This window comes from Myiozetetes cayanensis, unplaced genomic scaffold, assembly GCF_022539395.1.
Source record: "Myiozetetes cayanensis isolate MyiCay16 unplaced genomic scaffold, myiCay2020 scf852, whole genome shotgun sequence".
Classification (NCBI taxonomy): domain Eukaryota; kingdom Metazoa; phylum Chordata; class Aves; order Passeriformes; family Tyrannidae; genus Myiozetetes; species Myiozetetes cayanensis.
In genome coordinates this window covers 1-19,700 of record NW_026088133.1, presented here as the reverse complement: position 1 = coordinate 19,700, position 19,700 = coordinate 1, and the positions used below count along the sequence as shown (strand labels likewise).

Here is a 19,700-nt window from a genome sequence, read left to right as displayed (position 1 = left end):
TACACCTGTCAATCATGCGGGGGAGGGGAGGGGGCGTGGCCTGCGCGGAGGGGGCGGGGGCCTGATGCTGTCGGCGCGGGGAGGCTGAGGGGGGCACAGTGGGGTCGTAGAGAGGGCGGGCCTCGTCGGGGAGGTGGGCGTGGCTCGGTGGGTGACGTCACTGCGAGATGGGGGCGTGGTCACCACGAGGGGGCGTGGTCCGATGGTGGGCGGGTCACCAAAAGGGGGCGTGGGCCTGTGGGGCTCGTGTCCCCCACGTGCCAGGGTGGGGGAGGGGTCTCTTTGGGGTGGGGAGGGTCTTTTGGGGTGGGGAGGGGTTTTTTGGGGGTGGGGCCTCCCGTGGGGGTTTCTTTCAGTGCAGGGGAGGGAATTCACAGGTCCCAGGTCAGAGGTCAAAGGTCACAGTGGGGAGGGGTCAGAGGTCACAGTGGGGGGTCAGAGGTCACCCGGGGGTCCCCGGTGGGGGTCCCCAGGGGGTCCTGGGGCCCTCAACCTCGTGCAGGACGGCTCCCGGCACAGGGCGACTGTGGGGGGGGGAGGAATTGAGGGGGTCCTGAGACCCCTGACCTCCCAGGAGAGACCCCCAGAAAGGGACCCCTGACTCCCCCAGGGAGAGACCCCAGAAAGGGACTCCTGAACCCCCCCAAATCCCTCCCCCAGACAGAGACCCCCTGGGTCTCCAGCCCCATCCCCAAATTCCTAGGGGTCCCATCCCAAAGTCTCCGACCCCATCCCCTGGGCTTCTGACCCCATCCCCAGGCTCGACCCCATCCCCACTTCCAGCCCCATCCCCAATTCCTAGGGGTCCCATCCCAAAATCTTGGGGGTCCCATCCCCAAATTCCTGGGGTCTCTGAGGGGTCCTAGGGCGCTCTCCCACCCCCAATCCCAACCCTCACCCCCACTCCTCATATCCCACCCCTAAGAGGGGTAAATGGGGATGGATGGGATGGGATGGGATGGGATTGATGGGATGGGATGGGATTGATGGGATGGGATGGGATGGATGGTGGGATGGGATTGATGGGATGGGATGTGATGGGATGGGATGATGGGATGGATGGGATGGGATGGATGGATGGGATGGGATTGATGGGATGGGATGGGATGGGATGGGATGGATTGATGGGATGGGATGGATGGGATGGGATGGGATTGATGGATGGGATGGGATGGGATTGATGGGATGGGATGGGATGGGATGGGATGGGATGGGATGGATGGGATGGGATGGGATGGGATGGGATGGATGGGATGGGATGGGATGGGATGGGATGGATGGGATGGGATGGGATGGGATGGGATGGTTGGGATGGGATGGGATGGGATGGGATGGGATGGGATGGGATGGATGGATGGGATGGGATGGGATGGGATGGGATGGGATGGTTGGGATGGGATGGGATGGGATGGGATGGGATGGGATGGGATGGGATGGGATGGGATGGGATGGGGTGGGATGGGATGGGATGGGGTGGGATGGGATGGGATGGGGTGGGATGGGATTGATGGGATGGGATTGATGGGATGGGATTGATGGGATGGGATGGGATGGGATGGGATGGTTGGGATGATTGGGATGGGATGGAACAATTGGGATGATTGGGATGATTGGGATGATTGGGATGGGATGGGCTGGAACAATTTGGAAGATTGGGATGATGATTGGGATGGGATGATTGGGATGGGATGATTGGGATGGGATGATTGGGATGGGATGGGATGATGGGATGGGATGTGGGATGGGATGATTGGGATGATTGGGATAGGATGATTGGGATGGATGGGATGGATGGGTTGGGCAGGATGAGATGGATGGGATGGGATGGGATGGGATGGGTTGGGATGAGATGATTGGGATGGTTGGGATGGGCTGATTGGGATGGGATGGGATGGGATGGGATGGATGATGGGATGGGATGGGATGGGATGATTGCGATGACTGGGATGGATGGGATGGGATGGGATGGGATGGGACGATTGGGATGGAATGATTGGGATGGGATGGGACGATTGGAATGACTGGGATGACTGGGATGGGATGGGATGATTGGGATGGGATGGAACAATTGGGATGGGTGGGATGGGATGGGATGGGATGATAGGATGGGATGGGATGATTGGGATGATTGGGATGATTGGGATGATGGGATTGGGATGGGATGATTGGGATGGGACGATTGGGATGGGATGATTGGGATGGCTGAGCTGAGCCGGGCGATCCCACAGGGGCATTTCCTGGTGCCAGCTCTGTGTGTGGGGGGTTCCTGGGGGGTTTTTTTAGGGTTTCTCCCCTCACCCTCGAGCAGCTGGGGCAGGAAATGAGCGGCTGCTTTGTCCTTGCGCACGCGGGGCCCGGCCATGGGGCGGCCGTGCCGGTCCAGCCCCAGGTACCACGCGCGGCCCGAGCGCCGCTGCCGGTACAGGGCTGAGGCGTAGAGAACGTGGTAGTTCTCGAACACACACTCCTTGAAGCGACATTCCGGGGTGAAATGGACCTGGGGGGGCACATGGGGGTCAATTGGGGGCACCCCAAACCCCCCCAAAGTCATAGAGACCCCCCAAGAGAACGTGGTGGTTCTCGAACACACACTCCTTGAAGCGACACTCCGGGGTGAAATGGACCTGGGGGGCACATGGGGGTCAATTGGGGACCCCCTGAAACCCCCCTGGGTCATGGGGACACCCTGGGACACCCCCAGAGTCACAGGGACCCCCCCCGAAGAGAACGTGGTAGTTCTCGAACACACACTCCTTGAAGCGACATTCTGGGGTGAAATGGACCTGGGGGGGCACATGGGGGTCACCTGGGGGCACCCCAAACCACAGGGACCCCCCTGGGTCATGGGGACACCCCTGGAATCACAGGGATCTACAGGGACCCCCCCAAGAGAACGTGGTAGTTCTCGAAAACACACTCCTTGAAGCGGCACTCTGGGGTGAAATGGACCTGGGGGGCACATGGGGGTCACCTGGGGGCACCTGAGACCCCCCCAGAGTCATAGAGAGCCCCCCAGAGTCATAGAGACCCCCCAAGAGAACGTGGTAGTTCTCGAAAACACACTCCTTGAAGCGACACTCCGGGGTGAAATGGACCTGGGGGGGCACATGGGGGTCAATTGGGGGCACCTGGGACCCCCTGAAACCCCTCTGGGTCATGGGGACACCCAGGGACCCCCCCAGAGTCACAGGGATCCATAAGGACACCCCAGGGACCCCCCAAGAGCACGTGGTAGTTCTCGAAAACACACTCCTTGAAGCGGCACTCCGGGGTGAAATGGACCTGGGGGGCACATGGGGGTCAATTGGGGGCACCCCAAATCAGAGGGACCCCCCAAAACCCTCCCTGAGTCATGGGGACACCCCAAGAGTCACAGGGATCTACAGGGACACCCCAGGGACCCCCCAAGAGCACGTGGTAGTTCTCGAAAACACACTCCTTGAAGCGGCACTCCGGGGTGAAATGGACCTGGGGGGGCACATGGGGGTCAATTGGGGGCACCTGAAACCCCCCCAGAGTCATAGAGAGCCCCCCAGAGTCACAGGGACCCCCCCAGAGTCACAGGGACCCCCCAAGAGAACATGGTGGTTCTCGAAAACACACTCCTTGAAGCGACACTCCAGGGTGAAATGGACCTGGGGGGGCACATGGGGGTCAATTGGGGGCACCCCAAACCACAGGGACCCCCCCAGAGTCATAGAGAGCCCCCCAGAGTCATAGAGACCCCCCAAGAGAACGTGGTAGTTCTCAAAAACACACTCCTTGAAGTGACACTCCGGGGTGAAATGGACCTGGGGGGGCACATGGGGGTCACCTGGGACCCCCCAAAATTCCCTGAAACCCCCCTGGGTCATAGAGACCACCCCCAGTCATGGGGACACCCTGGGACCCCCCAAGAGCACGTGGTAGTTCTCGAAAACACACTCCTTGAAGCGGCACTCCGGGGTGAAATGGACCTGGGGGGGCACATGGGGGTCAATTGGGACCCCCCAAACCCACAGGGACCCCCCAAAACCCTCCCCAAGTCATGGGGACCCCCTCAGTCACAGGGATCCATAAGGACACCCCAGGGACCCCCCAAGAGCACGTGGTGGTTCTCGAACACACACTCCTTGAAGAGACATTTTGGCATAAAATGGACCTGGGGGGGCACATGGGGGTCAATTGGGACCCCCAAACCACAGGGACCCCCCCAGAGTCATAGAGAGCCCCCCAGAGTCACAGGGACCCCCCTGGAATCACAGGGACACCCCAGGGACCCCCCAAGAGCATGTAGTAGTTCTCGAACTCGCACTCCTTGAAGTGACATTTTGGCATAAAATGGACCTGGGGGGGCACACGGGGGTCAATTGGGACCCCCCAAACCCACAGGGACCCCCCCAGATTCAAAGGGACCCCCCTGGAGTCGAAGGGACCCACAGGAATCCCCCCCAGAGCCCCAGGGAGAACCCCAGGCTCTGTTCTTGGGTTTTTTTTTTGGGGGGTGGGGGGGGGATTTTGGGATCCCTGGGGGCTTTTCAGGAAGGGGGTCTGAGCCGCGTTTTGGGGTTCCAGGGTGGGATTTTGGGGGTTCCAGGGTGGGAATTTTGGGGGGGGAAGGGTCACTCACGGACGTGTAGACGAGCCCGGCCCCCGTTCATGGCCACGTAACGCCCGGCTCGGGTGCCCTGGATGGCCACGACCCTCAACCCCACCGGGATCAGGTTAAACAGGGCTGGAATGGACACCAGTTCAGACCAGTTCAAACCAGTTCAAACCAGTAACTCCCCTCAGTTCAGCTCTAGCACAGCCCAGTTCGTCCCAGTTCATCCCAGTCACCCCTGGATGGCCACGACCCTCAGCCCCACCGGAATCAGGTTAAACAGGGCTGGAATGGACACCAGTTCAGACCAGTTCAAACCAGTTCAAACCAGTAACCCCCCCCAGTTCAGCCTAGCACAGCCCAGTTCGTCCCAGTTCATCCCAGTCACCCCTGGATGGCCACGACCCTCAGCCCCACCGGGATCAGGTTGAACAGGGCTGGAATGGACCCCAGTTCAGACCAGTTCAGACCAGTTCATCCCAATAACCTCCCCCAGTTCATCCCGGTTCATCCCAGTTCATTCCAGTATAGCCCAGTCACCCCTGGATGGCCACGACCCTCAGCCCCACCGGGATCAGGTTGAACAGGGCTGGAATGGATCCCAGTTCAGACCAGTTCAAACCAGTTCAAACCAGTTCAAACCAGTAACCCCCCCCAGTTCATCCCGGTTCATCCCAGTCCATCCCAGTTCAGCCCAGTCACCCCTGGATGGCCACGACCCTCAACCCCACCGGGATCAGGTTAAACAGGGCTGGAATGGGACCCCAGTTCAGACCAGTTCAAACCAGTTCAAACCAGTAACCCCCCCCAGTCCATCCCAGTCCATCCCAGTAACGCCTGGACGGCCATGACCTTTGACCCCCCGCGGGGAGCGGGTTCAGCGGAATGGGGGGAGGGGCTTGATGAGGCCACGCCCACTCTCATTTAGCCCCACCCCCTCTCCCAGACTCCGCCCCCCTCATCGAGGTCCCACCCCTTCCACACATGGCCACGCCCTTTTTTGATGTGCCACGCCCATCCTCAGACCACGCCCACTCTCCACAGGCCACTCCCCCTCCCTCTTAGCCCCACCCACTCACCACAAGCCACGCCCCCTCACCATTTAGCACCGCCCCGGCCCCGCCTCCCATTGGCCCTCCCACTCTGCCTGGCCCCGCCTCTCCTCAGACCCCACCCCTCCTTTCAAACCCCACCCACCCCCACTCAAGCCCCACCCACTCTTTGTCTGGCCCCGCCCACCCCGCTTAGGCCCCACCCTTCCCCTCATGCCCCGCCCATCTTTAAACCCCCGCCCTCATTTCCAGGCTCCGCCCCTCCCCATAGGCCCCTCCTCTTCTCAGCAGGCCCCGCCCTTCTCAGGAGCTCCTGCCCCTCAGTTCCAGGCCCCGCCCCTCAGTTCCAGGGCCCGCCCTCTCAGGAGGCCCCTCCCCTCACTCACAAGCCCCTCCTCCTCCCAGCAGCCCCTCGCCCCTCTCAGGAGGCCCCACCCTCTCTCAGAAGGCTCCGCCCCTCAGTTCAAGGCCCGCCTCCTCCCAAGAGGCCCCGCCCCTCAGTTCCAGGTCCCACTCCTCACTTCCAGGCCCTGCCTTCTCCCCATAGGCCCTCCTTCTCCCAGTAGGCCCCGCCCCTCTCAGGAGGCCCCACCCTCTCTCAGGAGGCCCCACCTCACTTCAGGCCCCGCCCCTCAGTCTCCAGACCCCACCCCCTCTAAGCAGGCCCCACCCCCAGTCCCAGGCCCCACCCCTCCCAGTAGGCCCCACCCCCTCTCAGGAGGCCCCGCCCCATCTCAGGAGGCCCCGCCTCCCATCAGGCCCTGCCCCTCTCATGAGGCCCCTCCTCACTTCCAGGCCCCACCTCCTCCCAGCAGGCTCCGCCCCTCAGGAGCCCCCGCCCCCTACTTACAGGCCCCGCCCTCACTTCGAGGCCCCACTCTCCTCAGGAGGCCCCGCCCCTCACTCCAGGTCCCGCCCTCCCCATAGGCCCCTCCTCCTTTCAGCAGGCCCCGCCCCCATTTCCAGGCCCCACCTCCTCCCAGTAGGCCCCACCCCTCCATTCCAGGCCACACCTCCTCCCAGGAGGCCTCGCCCCACTTACAGACCCCACCCCCTCACTTCTAGGCCCCACCCCTCCCAGCAGACCTCGCCCCTCACTTCCAGGCCCCTCCTCCTCCCAGCAGGCCCCACTCCCTCTCAGGAGGGCCCACCCTCACTTCCAGGCCCGCCGCCTCACCTCGAGGCCCTGCCCCTCCTCATAGGCCCCTCCTCCTCCATGTAGGCCCCGCCCTCTCAGGAGGCCCCGCCCTCACTTCTAGGCCCTGCCCCTCCCAGCAGACTCCCGCCCATCACTTCCAGGCCCCGCCCTCCCAGCAGGTCCCGCCTCACTCCCAGGCCCCGCCCTCACTTCCAGACCCGCCTTCTCCCATGAGGCCCCAGCCCCTCACTCTGCAGGCCCTGCCCCTCAGTTCAGGCCCCGCCTCTCCCAGCAGGCCCGCGCCCTCCCAGCAGGTCCCGCCTCCCCATAGGCCCCGCTCCTCCCAGTAGGCCCCACCCCCATTCCAGGCCACGCCTCCTCCCAGCAGACTCCCGCCTCCTCCCAGCAGGCCCCGCCCTCTCACTTCCCAGCCCCGCCCCTCACTCCCAGGCCCCCGCCTCACTTCCAGGCCCCCGCCCTCACTTCCAGGCCCCGCCTCCTCCCAGGTGCCGCCGAGGCGCCCGCCGGGTCCCATGTGCAGGAAGTGGCCGTGACCCCGGAGCCGAGCGATGGCCCCGCGGAGCTGCGGCTCTGCCGGGGAGGGGGTCAGGGCTCTGGGATCACAAAACAACCCCAAAACACCCCCAAAACACCCCTAAAAACCTTCAAAATCCCCCCAAAACTTCCCCCAAAACACCCCCAAAACTTCCCCAAAACACGCCCCAAAACTTCCTCAAAACACCCCAAAACACCCCACAAAACACCATCCAAAACTCCCCCAAACACCCCCCAAATCACCCCCAAATTACCCCCAAAACACCCCCCAAACCCCACCCAAATCACCCTCAAAGCACCCTCCAAAATCCCCAGAAATGCCCCGAATCTCCCCAAAACCCCCAAACACTCCCCAAAACCCACCCAAAACAGCCCCAATACCCCTAAAAACCCTCCAAAATCCCCTCTGAAATCCCCCAAACAACCCCAAAACCCACCCAAATCACCCCATAACCTCCCCAAATCTCCCCCAAATCCCCCCACAATCCCCCAAATCCCTCATAACCCCCCATAATCCCCAAATCCCCCATAACCCCCCCAAATCCCCAAATTTCCTCATAACCCCCATAAACTCCCCACAACCCCCCAAATTCCTCCATAACCCCTCAAATCCCCCCATAACCCCCAAATCCCCCATAACCTCCCTTAAACTCCCCATAACTCCCCATAACCCCCAAACCCCCATAACTCCTCCCCAAATCCCCTCAAATCCCTCAAATCTCCCCATAACCCCCCCAAATCCCTCATAACCCTCCCATAACCCCCCCAAATCCACCCATAACTCCTCCTTAAGCCCCCCCAAATCCCTCATAGCTCCCTCATTACCTCCAAATCCCTCATAACCCCCCCAAATCCTCATAACCCCTCATAACTCCCCCAAATCCACCCATAACCCCCACAAATCCTCTCATAGCCCCCATAACCCCCCATAACAGCCCCAAACCCCCATAACCCCCCAAATCCTTCATAGCCCCCCCATAACTCCCCCATAACCTCTCAAATCCTCTCCATAATCCCCCAAATTCCCTCATAACCCTCCCAAATCCCTCATAGTCCCCCATAAGCCCCTCAAATCTTCAAACCCTCATAACCTCCCATAAACCTCTCATAACCCCCAAATCCCCCATAAACTCCTCATAACCTCCAAATCCTCATAGCCCTCCATAACTTCCCCATAACCCTCCCAACTCCCATAACCCCCAAATCCTCTCATAACCCTCTCAAATCTCCATAACCCTAAATCCTCTATAACCCCCTCATAAACTCCCCATAACCCCCTCATAACCCTCCAAATCCTCATAACCCTCCATAACCCCCCCAACTCCCCATAACCCTCCTAAATCCCCCCATAACCCCCCCCAAATCCTCTCATAACCTCCTAGTAGCTTCCTCTCAAACCTCATTTATCTCCTCAAACCCTCTCATAACCTTCAAACCCCCATAACACCTCTCAACCCCCCATAACCTTCCCATACCCTCCCAAATCCTCATAGCCCTCAAACTCCCTCATAAACTCCCCAAATTCACACAAAACCCTCTCATACCCCCAAATCCTCCCTCACCGGGGGCTGCGCGGGGTCTCCTCCTGCGCCGCACCCCCGGACTTTGGCCACGAGCCCTTGGAGCTGCTGCTGGCACAGGAGGGGGGCGGGGGCGCTGGGGGCGCGAGGCCCTGCGGGACGGGGAGGGGCGCGCCTGCCTCCCCCGGCGCTGCCGGATCAGCGAGCTGGCCAAGGCTGCCATGGGGGAGGGGGATGGAGGGGCTTTGGGGGTACTGAAAGGGGCTTGGGGGCCTGGAGGGGGTTTGGGGGATTTGGGGATGGAGGGATTTGGGGTCCTGGAGGGGGTTGGGGGTTTGGGGAAAGTTGGGGGCTCTGGAGGGGAGTTGGGGGATTTGGGGAGAGTTGGGGGTCCTGGAGGGGTTTTAATGGGGTCTGGAGGGGGTTTGGGGGACTGAGGAGAGTTGGGGGTCCTGGAGGGGGTCTGGGGTTTAGGGGTCTGGGGAGAGTTGGGGGATTTGGGGAGATTTGGGGGCCTGGAGAGGATTGCGGGTTCTGGGGGGTCCTGATGGGGTTTGGGGGTCCTGGAGGGGCTTTGGGGAATCTAGGGGAGTTGGGGGTCCTAGAGGGGCTTTAGGGGATTTGGGAGGTCCTGGGGTGGTTTGGGGGATTTGGGGGTTCTGGGAGAGTTGGGGGCCTAGAGGGGCTTAAGGGCCTGAGGGGGCAGGGCCTGGGGATTGGGGGTCCTGGGGATGGGAGTTCTGAGGGGTTTTGGAGTCCTGAGAGAGTTTGAGGGTCCTGGAGGGGTTTGGGGGTCCTGGGAAGGAGTTGGGTGGTCCTAGAGGGGGTTTGGAGGGTCCTGAGGATTTGGGGTTCTGGGCTTGAGGATTGGGGGTCCTGGAGGTGTTTTGGGGGTCCTGGGGGGGTTAAGGGGCAGGGGGTTCTGAGGGGTCACGGGGGTTCCCGGTTTTGGGGGTCTGAGGGGCAGGGGCTGGGGGGTCAGAAGGGGCGTCACAGGGGTTTGTGGGGAGGGGGTCACCGTGGGGAGGGGTCAGGGGGTCACCGGGGGTGGGGCTTGGGGTCACGAAAATTTGGGGGAGGGGGTGTCACGTGACTCGGCGCGAGGCCCCGGGGGTGGGGTGAGGTCCCTGCTCCTCCCTCCCCACCTGAGGAGAGCCTGATCGCGGGGGAGGGGGAGGGGTGGGGGTCTCCGCGAGGTGGGGAGGGGCGAATGTGGGGAGGGGCCAAGGAGGGGTTCCCGCCGGGGGAGGGGCGGAGGGGCCCCCTCTCTCTCGGGGTGGGGAGGGGCCGGTCAGGGGGCTTCCTGCGAGGTGGGGAGGGGCGGGGGTCCCATGAGTGGGGGAGGGGCCTGAGGGGGGGTCCCTGCTATTGAGGGTGGGGGAGGGGCGGATTGGGGGAGGGGGAAGATTTCCCGCGAATTGGGGAGGGGCCCGGAGGGGTGGGGGGAGGGTCCTCTCTCCGTCTCCCGGTGGGGGAGGGGCGGGGTCCCTGTCTCGGTGGGGAGGGGCGGGGGTCTCTGCGGCGCCTGGGGTCCTGCCGAGCGGGGAGGGGCCGGCGCTGGGCTGGGATTTTAAGGGGGGAGGGGGAGGGGAGGGGCTGGAGGTTGGGGGAGGGGAGAGGGGGAAGGGGAGGGGCGGGAGGGGTCTGCGCGCACGCGGGGCTCGCGCAGGCGCAGTGGGGTGGGGGAGGGGCCTGGGGGAAAGCCACGCCCATTCCCAGCATCCCCCGCGGCGGGGACGTGACGGGGAGGACCAGTTGGGACCAGTACGGACCAGTTGGGACCAGTACGGAGCAGGTTCGGACCGGCAGGGACCGGGGCCTCCCAGTATGGACCAGTATGGATCAGAGCTTCCCAGTATGGACGGGTAGGGACCAGAGCATCCCAGTATGGATGGGCACAGCCCAGTGCATCCCAGTATGGACCAGTATGGCTCAGAGCTTCCCAGTATGGACCAGTATGGCTCAGAGCTTCCCAGTATGGACCAGTATGGCTCAGAGCTTCCCAGTATGGACGGGCACAGCCCAGTGCATCCCAGTACGGACCAGTATGGACCAGTATGGCTCAGAGCTTCCCAGTATGGATGGGCACAGCCCAGTGCATCCCAGTATGGACCAGTATGGACCAGTATGGCTCAGAGCTTCCCAGTATGGATGGGCACAGCCCAGTTCATCCCAGTACAGACCAGTATGGACCAGGGCATCTGAGAGCATCCCAGTCCAAACCAGGGCATCCCAGTTCATCCCAGTCCAAACCAGTTCATCCCAGTACGAAGCAGGGCATCCCAGTACGGCCCAGTACAGCCCAGTTCATCCCAGTATGAAGCAGGGCATCCCAGTACAGCCCAGTACAGCCCAGTTCATCCCAGTATGGCCCATTGCATCCCAGTATGGCCCAGTGCATCCCAGTGCAATCCCAGGGCAGCCCAGTCCATCCGGGCTCATCCCAGTCCATCCCAGTTCCACCCCAATCCCTCCCAGTCCATCCCAGTTCTCTCCCAGTCCTTCCCAGTCCATCCCAGTTCTCTCTCAGTCCCTCCCAGTCTCCCCAATCCCCTCCCAGTCCATCCCAGTTCCACCCCACTCCCTCCCAGTCCATCCCAGTTCCACCCCAATCCATCCCAGTCCCTCCCAGTCCATCCCAGTTCTCTCCCAGTCCCTCCCAGTCCATCCCCAGCGCCCCCTCCCGCCCAGCCCATGGCATGACGTCATTAGGCGGAGGGGGCGTGGCCTCTCTGTTTCCATGGCGACCCCCTGTGCTCTCTGGCGCCCCCCGGCGGCGGCGCCACAAAATTCGCTTTTTTGGGGAAAATTTTTGTTGTTTTTTTTTTTTGTTTTTTTTTTTCTTCCTTTTTTCTCCTTTTTTTTTCCTCTTTTCTTAAAAACACCCGCAGGGCCGCCCCTCCCCCGCCCCTCCCCCGCCCCCCTGCGCCCCCGGGAATAAAAATAGATGCTCTCAGGTGGGGGGAGGGGCGAGGAGGAGTCGCGGGGGGAGGGGCCGTCACCATGGCAACCGGGGACATCGATTGACGTCACCATGGCAACCGGTGACGTCACCATGGCAACCGAGGGGCGACACGGAGGGGGGACCCGGAGGGGTTGCCGTGGCAACCGGGGAGATCCCTCCCCCCTCCCCAAATGGTGACGTCATCAGGGTGATGTCACGTTTCCATAGCAACTGGTGACATCATAGGGGGGGACACTGCTGTGGTACCCGAGGGGGTCTCCATGGCAACCGGTGATGTCACTACGGCAACCAGTGATGTCACTACGGCAACCAGTGATGTCTCCATGGCAACCAGAGATGTCACCATGGCAACCAGTGACGTCACCACGGCAACCAGTGATGTCACCATGGCAACCAGTGATGTATCCATGGCAACCGGTGATGTCACCATCGCAACTGGTGACGTCACTACGGCAACCAGTGACGTCATCACGGCAACCAGTGATGTCACCATGGTAACCGGTGATGTCTCCATGGCAACCGGTGATGTCTCCATGGCAACCGGTGATGTCTCCATGGCAACCAGTGACGTCACGGGGGGACACTGCCGTGGGACCCAGATGCGTTGCCATGGCAACCAGGGGCATCACCATGGCAACCAGTGATGTCACCACAGCAACCGGTGATGTCTCCATGGCAACCAATGACGTCACCCTGGCAACCAATGACGTCACAGGGGTGACCTCCCTGGGGCACCCCGGAAGCGTCTCCATGGCAACCGGTGACGTCACAGTGACCCCTCCCCCCCACGGTCGCCATGGCAACGCTCTCAGGGGGTCAAAGGTCGTAGCCTCCGAGGGGGGGAGGAGCGGGGGAGGGGCCGGGAGGAGGGGCCAGGGAGGGGCCAGGGGAGGGCAGGAGGGACCCCCAGCGTTTGGCACAAATTTCTTTGTACAGAAAGCGCAAAAGAACCGAAAGAGGGGGAGGGGGAGGGGGAGCAGGGTGGGGAGGGGCGGGGAGGAGACGCTGCCCCTCCCCTCCTTTCCCAAACCCCGGTTTGCCTCTTTTGGGGGTTTGCCTCTTTTGGGGTTTTGCTTCATTTTGGGGGTTATGCCTCGATTTGGGGGTTTGCCTCATGCAACGGTGACGGGGAGAGGGGACCCCCAAATCCCCCCAGGTCTCCAAACCCCTCCCCTCCCCGAGTGTCTTCAGGGGGGCTGGGGGGCCCAGGGGTGGGGAGGGCGTGACACCCCCTTTCCCGCCCCCAAATCGCTCAGGGGGTGACCTGGGTGTCCTGCGAGGGGAGGGCGGCTTCCCATGCGCCGGGGGGTCCCTGAGGTTGGGAGGGGGTGGTCCCCGAGTTCAGAAAGGGAAGGAGGGGGTCCCCAGGGTGGGGAGGGGTCCCCATGCGTCTCAGCACCCCTACGTGTCCATGGGGGTGGGGAGAGGGAATTGGGGGTTCCCCACAGTCTTCAGTGGAACCGGGTGGGGGGACCCCCAATTTGGAGTGCAGGGGGGTCCCTTGGGTGGGGGTTCCCTGATGGGGGGGCCCAAACAGGGGATTCCCTATTGGGGGTTCCCTATTGGGGGTCCTCTATTGGGGGTTCCCCTTTGGGGGTTCCCTATTGGGAGTCCTCTATTGGGGTTCCCCTTTGGGGTGTTCCCCTTCTGGGGGTTCCCCTATTGAGGGGGTCCCCTATTGGGAGTTCCCCTATTGGAGGTTCCTTTGGGGGTTTCCCTATTGGGGGTTCCCCAAACCGGGGGTTCCCTATTGGGGATCCCCTATTGAGGGGTTCCCCAAACTGGGGGTCTCCTATTGGGGGTTCCCTGATGGGGAGTTCCCCTTTGGGGGTTCCCCTATTGGGGTTCCCCTATTGGGGTTCCCTGTTGGAGGGTCCCCTATTGGGGGTTCCCCATGGGGGTCCCCTATTGGGGATTCCCTTGGGGGGTTCCCACTGGGGGTTCCTCTACTGGGGTTCCCTATTGGGAGTTCCCTTGAGGGGGCCCCAAACCTGGGGGTCCCCTGTTGGGGGTTCCCCTCTTGGGGGTTCCCCTTTGGGGGTTCCCCTATTGGGGAGGTCCCCAAACCGGGGGTCCCCTATTGGGGGTCCCCTATTGGGGGGTCCCCTATTGGGAGGTTCCCTTCTGAGGAGGGGTCCCCTTGGGGGTGGTGGTGGGGTGGGGGTGTTGTCTCCCTTCTGGGTGTGCACACAGGGGACCCCCAAAAAGTCCATTTGTTGGGGGGTGTTTCAGGGGGTGGGGGAGGGCTCCCGAGCCGCCTACACGCAGGTGGTGGAGTGGGGGTGGGGCAGGGTGCTGTTGTGGCCCGGGGGGTGGGGAAGGGGGTCCCGAAGGGGTGCAGGGCCAGCAGCCCCCGGCCCCACGGTGATGGTGTTGGGGGCAGCAGGGGCACGTCCTCGGGCGCCTGCGCAGGGCCAGCGTGTAGTCCGGGGTCCCGCGGCCGGGCGCAGCCCGGCCTCGGGGCTCCTCCTCCCCCCACCCCAACACCCCCAGCACCGCCCCCAGCCCGCCCCTCTCGGGGTGCTTGAGCTGCAGCGCCGCCAGCTCCTCCTCGGGGCCCCCCGTGGCCCAGCAGGTCGTTGGGAGCCCCAGGGACCACCCTGGTGGGTGGGGGGCTGAGGCGCCGCGGGACCCCTGGGCCTCGCTGGGGGTGGGGGTGGGGCGAGGGAGGGGGCCGCTTGTCCCGCTTGTAGTAGAGGGCGGCGAAGGCCAGGATGTTGAGGAAGAGCAGCGAGGCCCCCACGGCCACGGTGACGCTCAGCTCCGTCGAGTAGTCCCGGGAGTCCCCCGGGAAGGGGGCGAAGCGCCGGCGACCCCCGGGCCCCCCATCTTCATCATCATCATCCTCCTCCTCCTCGGGAGCGGCGGCGCTGGCGGCACCACGGCGGCCGTCGCGTGGCCGGGGCGCGCGGGGTCCCGGGGCGGGGGCAGGCGGGTGGTGGTGGAGGCGTGGGGCAGCTGGTGCAGGTTGTGCAGGTGGGGCACCAGCTCGAGCCAGAAGGCCACCTTGTTGGCGCGGTAGTGGTCGCGCACGCGCGGCTTCAGCCCGATGTGCAGGTAGCGCTTGTCCTTGCCGTCGAAGCGCGTCCACACCACCTCCTCGAAGCGGTTGGGCTTGGTGTGGATGAACTTGGTGTCCTGGGGCACCGGCTGGTTCGGGTCTCTGCAGGGAGGGAGGGAAGGGAGGGAGGGAGGGAGGGTGAGGAACAGCGCAGGGGGTGACCCAGCTGAGCGGCTCAACACACAACTGGCCAAACAACTACCCAACTGACCACCCAAACGACCAACTGACCACCCCAACCAGCGACTGATCACCCAACTGACCAACCAAAACAGTGACTGACTGCCCAACTGACCAAACAATTAGTGAGTGACTGACCAACTGGCCAAACAACTGACCAACCAACTGACCAAACAACTAGTGAGTGACTGCCCAACTGACCAACCAACCGCCCAGCTGACCACTCAAACCAGTGAGTGACTGCCCAACTGGCCACCCAACTGACCAACCAACTACCCAACCGACCAACTGACCACCTCAACCAGCGAGTGACTGCCCAACTGACCAACCAACTAGTGAGTGACCGCCCAACTGACCGCCCAACTGACCTCCCAACTGACCAACTGACCACCCCAACCAAGAACTGGCCACCCAACTGACCAACCAACCAGTGAGTGACTGCCCAACTGACCACCCAACTGACCAACCAACTGACCAAACAACTGAGTGATCGCCCAACTGACCAACCAACTGACCACCCAACTGACCAAACAACTAGTGAGGGACTGCCCAACTGACCACCTCAATCAGTGACTGACCACCCAACTGACCAACCAACTGACCAACCAACTATCCAACCAGCCACCCAACTGACCAACTGACCACCCCAACCAGTGAGTGACCGCCCAACTGACCACCCCAACCAGTGAGTGAACACCCAACTGACCACCCCAACCAGTGAGTGACTGCCCAACTGACCACCCCAACCAGTGAGTGAACACCCAACTGACCATCCCAACCAGTGACTGAACACCCAACTGACCAACCAGCTACCCAACTGACCACCCAACCGACCAACTGACCGCCCCAACCAAGGACTGAACACCCAACTGACCACCCCAACCAGTGAGTGACCGCCCAACTGACCAACCAACTACCCAACCAGCCACCCAACCGACCAACTGACCACCCCAACCAAGGACTGGCCACACAACTGACCAACCAACCACCCAACTGACCAACTGACCAACCAACTACCCAACTGACCAACTGACCAACCAACCACCCAACCGACCACTCAACTGACCAACTGACCACCCCAAACCAGCAACTGACTGCCCAACTGACCACCCCAAACCAATGAGTGACCACCCAACTGACCAACCAACTACGCAACTGGCCACCCAACTGACCAACTGACCACCTCAACCAGCGACTGACCACCCAACTGACCACCATAACCAACAGCTGACCACCTGACTGACCAACTGCCCACCCAATGAACAACCGACCACCCAACTAACCAACCACCCACCCAACTGAGCACCCAACAACCCAACTAACCAACCAACCACTGAACCACCCAACCAACCACTCAACCCCTCCATCAACCCTGCACTGAAACACCCAAAGAAACACCCAAAGAACCACCTGAAGAATCAAAGAACCACCCAAAGAACCACCCAAAGAAACACCCAAAGAAACACCCAAAGAACCAAAGAACCACCCAAAGAACCAAAGAACCACCCAAAGAATCACCCAAGGAACCACCCAAGGAACCACCCAAAGAACCAAAGAACCACCCAAGGAACCACCCAAGGAACCACCCAAGGAACCACCCAAAGAAACACCCAAAGAAACACCCAAGGAACCAAAGAACCACCCAGAGAATCAAAGAACCACCCAAGGAGCCAAAGAACTACCCAAGGAACAACCCAAGGAACAACCCAAGGAACCACCCAAAGAACCACCCAAAGAAACACCTGAAGAACCAAAGAACCACCCAAAGAACCAAAGAACTACCCCAAGAACCAAAGAATTACCCAAGGAACCACCCAAATAAACACCCAAAGAAACACCCAAAGAACCACCCAAAGAACCAAAGAACCACCTGAAGAACCAAAGAACCACCCAAGGAACCACCCAAGGAACCACCCAAGGAACCACCCAAAGAAACACCCAAAGAAACACCCAAAGAACCAAAGAACCACCCAAAGAACCAAAGAACCACCCAAAGAAACACCCAAGGAATCACCCAAAGAGACACCCAAAGAAACACCCAAGGAACCACCCAAAGAAACACCCAAAGAACCAAAGAACCACCCAAAGAACCACCCAAGGAAACACCCAAGAAACCACCCAAAGAACCACCCAAGGAACCAAAGAAACACCCAAAGAACCACCCAAAGAACCCTCCAAAAAGAACCACCCAAAGAACCAAAGAACCACCCAAGGAACCACCCAAAGAAACACCCAAAGAAACACCCAAAGAACCAAAGAACCACCCAAGGAACCAAAGAACTACCCAAGGAATCACCCAAAGAAACACCCAAAGAACCACCCAAAGAACCACCCAAAGAACCCTCCAAAAAGAACCACCCAAGGAACCAAAGAACCACCAGAAGAACTAAAGAACCACCCAAGGAAGCACCCAAGGAACCAAAGAACAACCCAAGGAACAACCCAAAGAACCACCCAAAGAACCAAAGGAACCCAAAGAACCACCCAAGGAACCACCCAAGGAACCACCCAAGGAACCACCCAAGGAACCACCCAAAGAACCAAAGAACCCTCCAAGGAACCACCCAAGGAACCACCCAAAGAACCAAAGAACCACCCAAGGAACCACCCAAAGAACCACCCAAAGAAACACCCAAAGAAACACCCAAAGAACCCTCCAAAAAGAACCACCCAAAGAACCAAAGAACCACCCAAGGAACCAAAGAACCACCAGAAGAACCAAAGAACTACCCAAAGAACCACCCAAGGAACCACCCAAGGAACCACCCAAAGAAACACCCAAAGAACCAAAGAACTACCCCAAGAATCAAAGAACTACCCAAAGAACCACCCAAGGAACCACCCGAAGAACCAAAGAACCACCCAGAGAATCAAAGAACCACCCAAGGAGCCAAAGAACCACCCAAGGAACCACCCAAGGCCCCACCCCGAAGAACCCCCCAAAAAGACCCCCCCAACCCCCTCCACCAACCCAAACCCCCACCCTCTTCCTTCAACCCTCCCAGCCCCACACCCACCGTCTTGGCGAAGTTGGTCCAGTAGGTCATGACGACGGCGCTGAGCATGACGTCGTTCTTGGAGAAGTTGCAGGGGAAGAGGTCGGTGGCGCCCACCATGGGCACCCCGAACACGTAGGGGATCTCGTCGCCGTGCGCCGCGTCCGCCCACTCGGGCCGGGCGTCCGTCTGGCAGTGGTGGTAGAAGGTGTAGAAGTAGACGGGCGACTGGTACTCGGCGTGCAGCTTGGCCGTGGCCACGGCGGGGGCCACCCACTGGTGGTCGGTGAAGAGCGCCAGCAGCGTCTTGCGCCGCATCTCGCCGTTGTCGCGGTCGGCCCAGTCCGTGTACATGAACTTGATGGTCTCCCGCAGCACGTCCTTGCCCTCGGGGTAGCCGTACAGGTTGTCCACGAGTTGGACACGGTGAAGTCGAGTAGGAGGCCGAGATGCCGTCCTCGCTCTCCAGCGAGTCCTCCACGAACATGAGCCCCTCGCCCTGGTTGACGCCGATGAGGATGTCGTAGTTGAGGAACTCGCCCTGCTGCATCAGGATCTCGGGTCGTCGGGCACCACGTCGCCGTCCACCACCGGCCCGAAGGCCACGTGGTAGCGGGCGGGCTGCACGTCCTGGTCCACCAGGGCGCGGAAGGGCTGGCGCCGCAGGCACTCGACGGCGGCGCCGGTGTCGGCGCGCTCGCAGCCCACCTTGGCCGCCAGCAGCCGCGTGTACTTGAGGGCTGGTAGTTCACCGACCAGCTGGCGATGGCCGTGCCGCTCTGCGCGATGGCCTTCTGGAACAGACCTGGGGGGGACAGGGGAGGGGGTGTCAGGGGGCAGGGGGCACTGGAACAGACCTGGGGGGACAGAGAGGGTGTCAGGGGGCAGGGGACACTGGAACAGACCTGGGAGGGAGGGGGTGTCAGGGGGCAGGGGACACTGGAACAGACCTGGGGGGACAGGGGAGGGGTGTCAGAGGGCAGGGGGACACTGGAACAGACCTGGGGGGAAGGGGAGGGGTGTCAGGGGGCAGGGGGACACTGGAACAGACCTGGGGGACAGGGAGGGGTGTCAGGGGCAGGGGGACAGGGGACACTGGAACAGACCTGGGGGGACGGGAGGGGCGTCAGGGGGCAGGGGACGTCAGGGGGCAGGGGACACTGGAACAGCCCTGAGGGGGCGGAGGGCGTCGGGGGGACAGGGGGTGGGAGGATTGGGGACACTGGAACAAACCTGAGGGGGCGGGGGACATTGGGAGTGGGGTACACAGGGTGGCCAGGGGTGGGAGGGGGGTACTCAGGGATTGGGGACATGGGGACGGTCAGGGAGGGGGACACAGGGATGGGAGGACATTGGGGACACGGAGATGGTCAGGGGTGGGGGACAGGGGACACTGGAACAGCCCTGCAGGGATGGGGGATGTCAGGGGGCAGGGGGGACAGGGGGACAAAGGGGGACCCCATCAGGGATTGGGGACAGGGGGACACTGGAACAGCCCTGAGGGGCGGGGGATGTCAGGGGGCGGGGGGTGGGAGGGATTGGGGACACGGGGATGGCCAGGGTGGGGACAGGGGGACAAGGGGGGACCCCATCAGGGACTGGGGACACGGGGACACTGGAACAGCCCTGTGGGGCAGGGGAGGTCAGGGGG

At 61.8% G+C, this 19,700-nt stretch overlaps 1 protein-coding gene and 1 pseudogene across 1 annotated transcript; both read right to left on the bottom strand.

Moving 5' to 3' along the window:
- Nucleotides 1-435: 435 nt before the first annotated feature.
- On the bottom strand, nt 436-9,070 carry LOC126652435 (fibroblast growth factor 11-like). Its single transcript, XM_050339171.1, is given in 8 exon segments — nt 436-524; nt 2,299-2,497; nt 4,610-4,633; nt 4,635-4,714; nt 7,256-7,386; nt 8,803-8,840; nt 8,890-9,034; nt 9,036-9,070. Coding segments are annotated over 8 exon segments (741 nt in total).
- Nucleotides 9,071-12,500: 3,430 nt separating this feature from the next.
- On the bottom strand, nt 12,501-18,854 carry LOC126652436 (neuroligin-2-like; annotated as a pseudogene).
- Between the last annotated feature and the right edge of the window lie 846 nt (nt 18,855-19,700).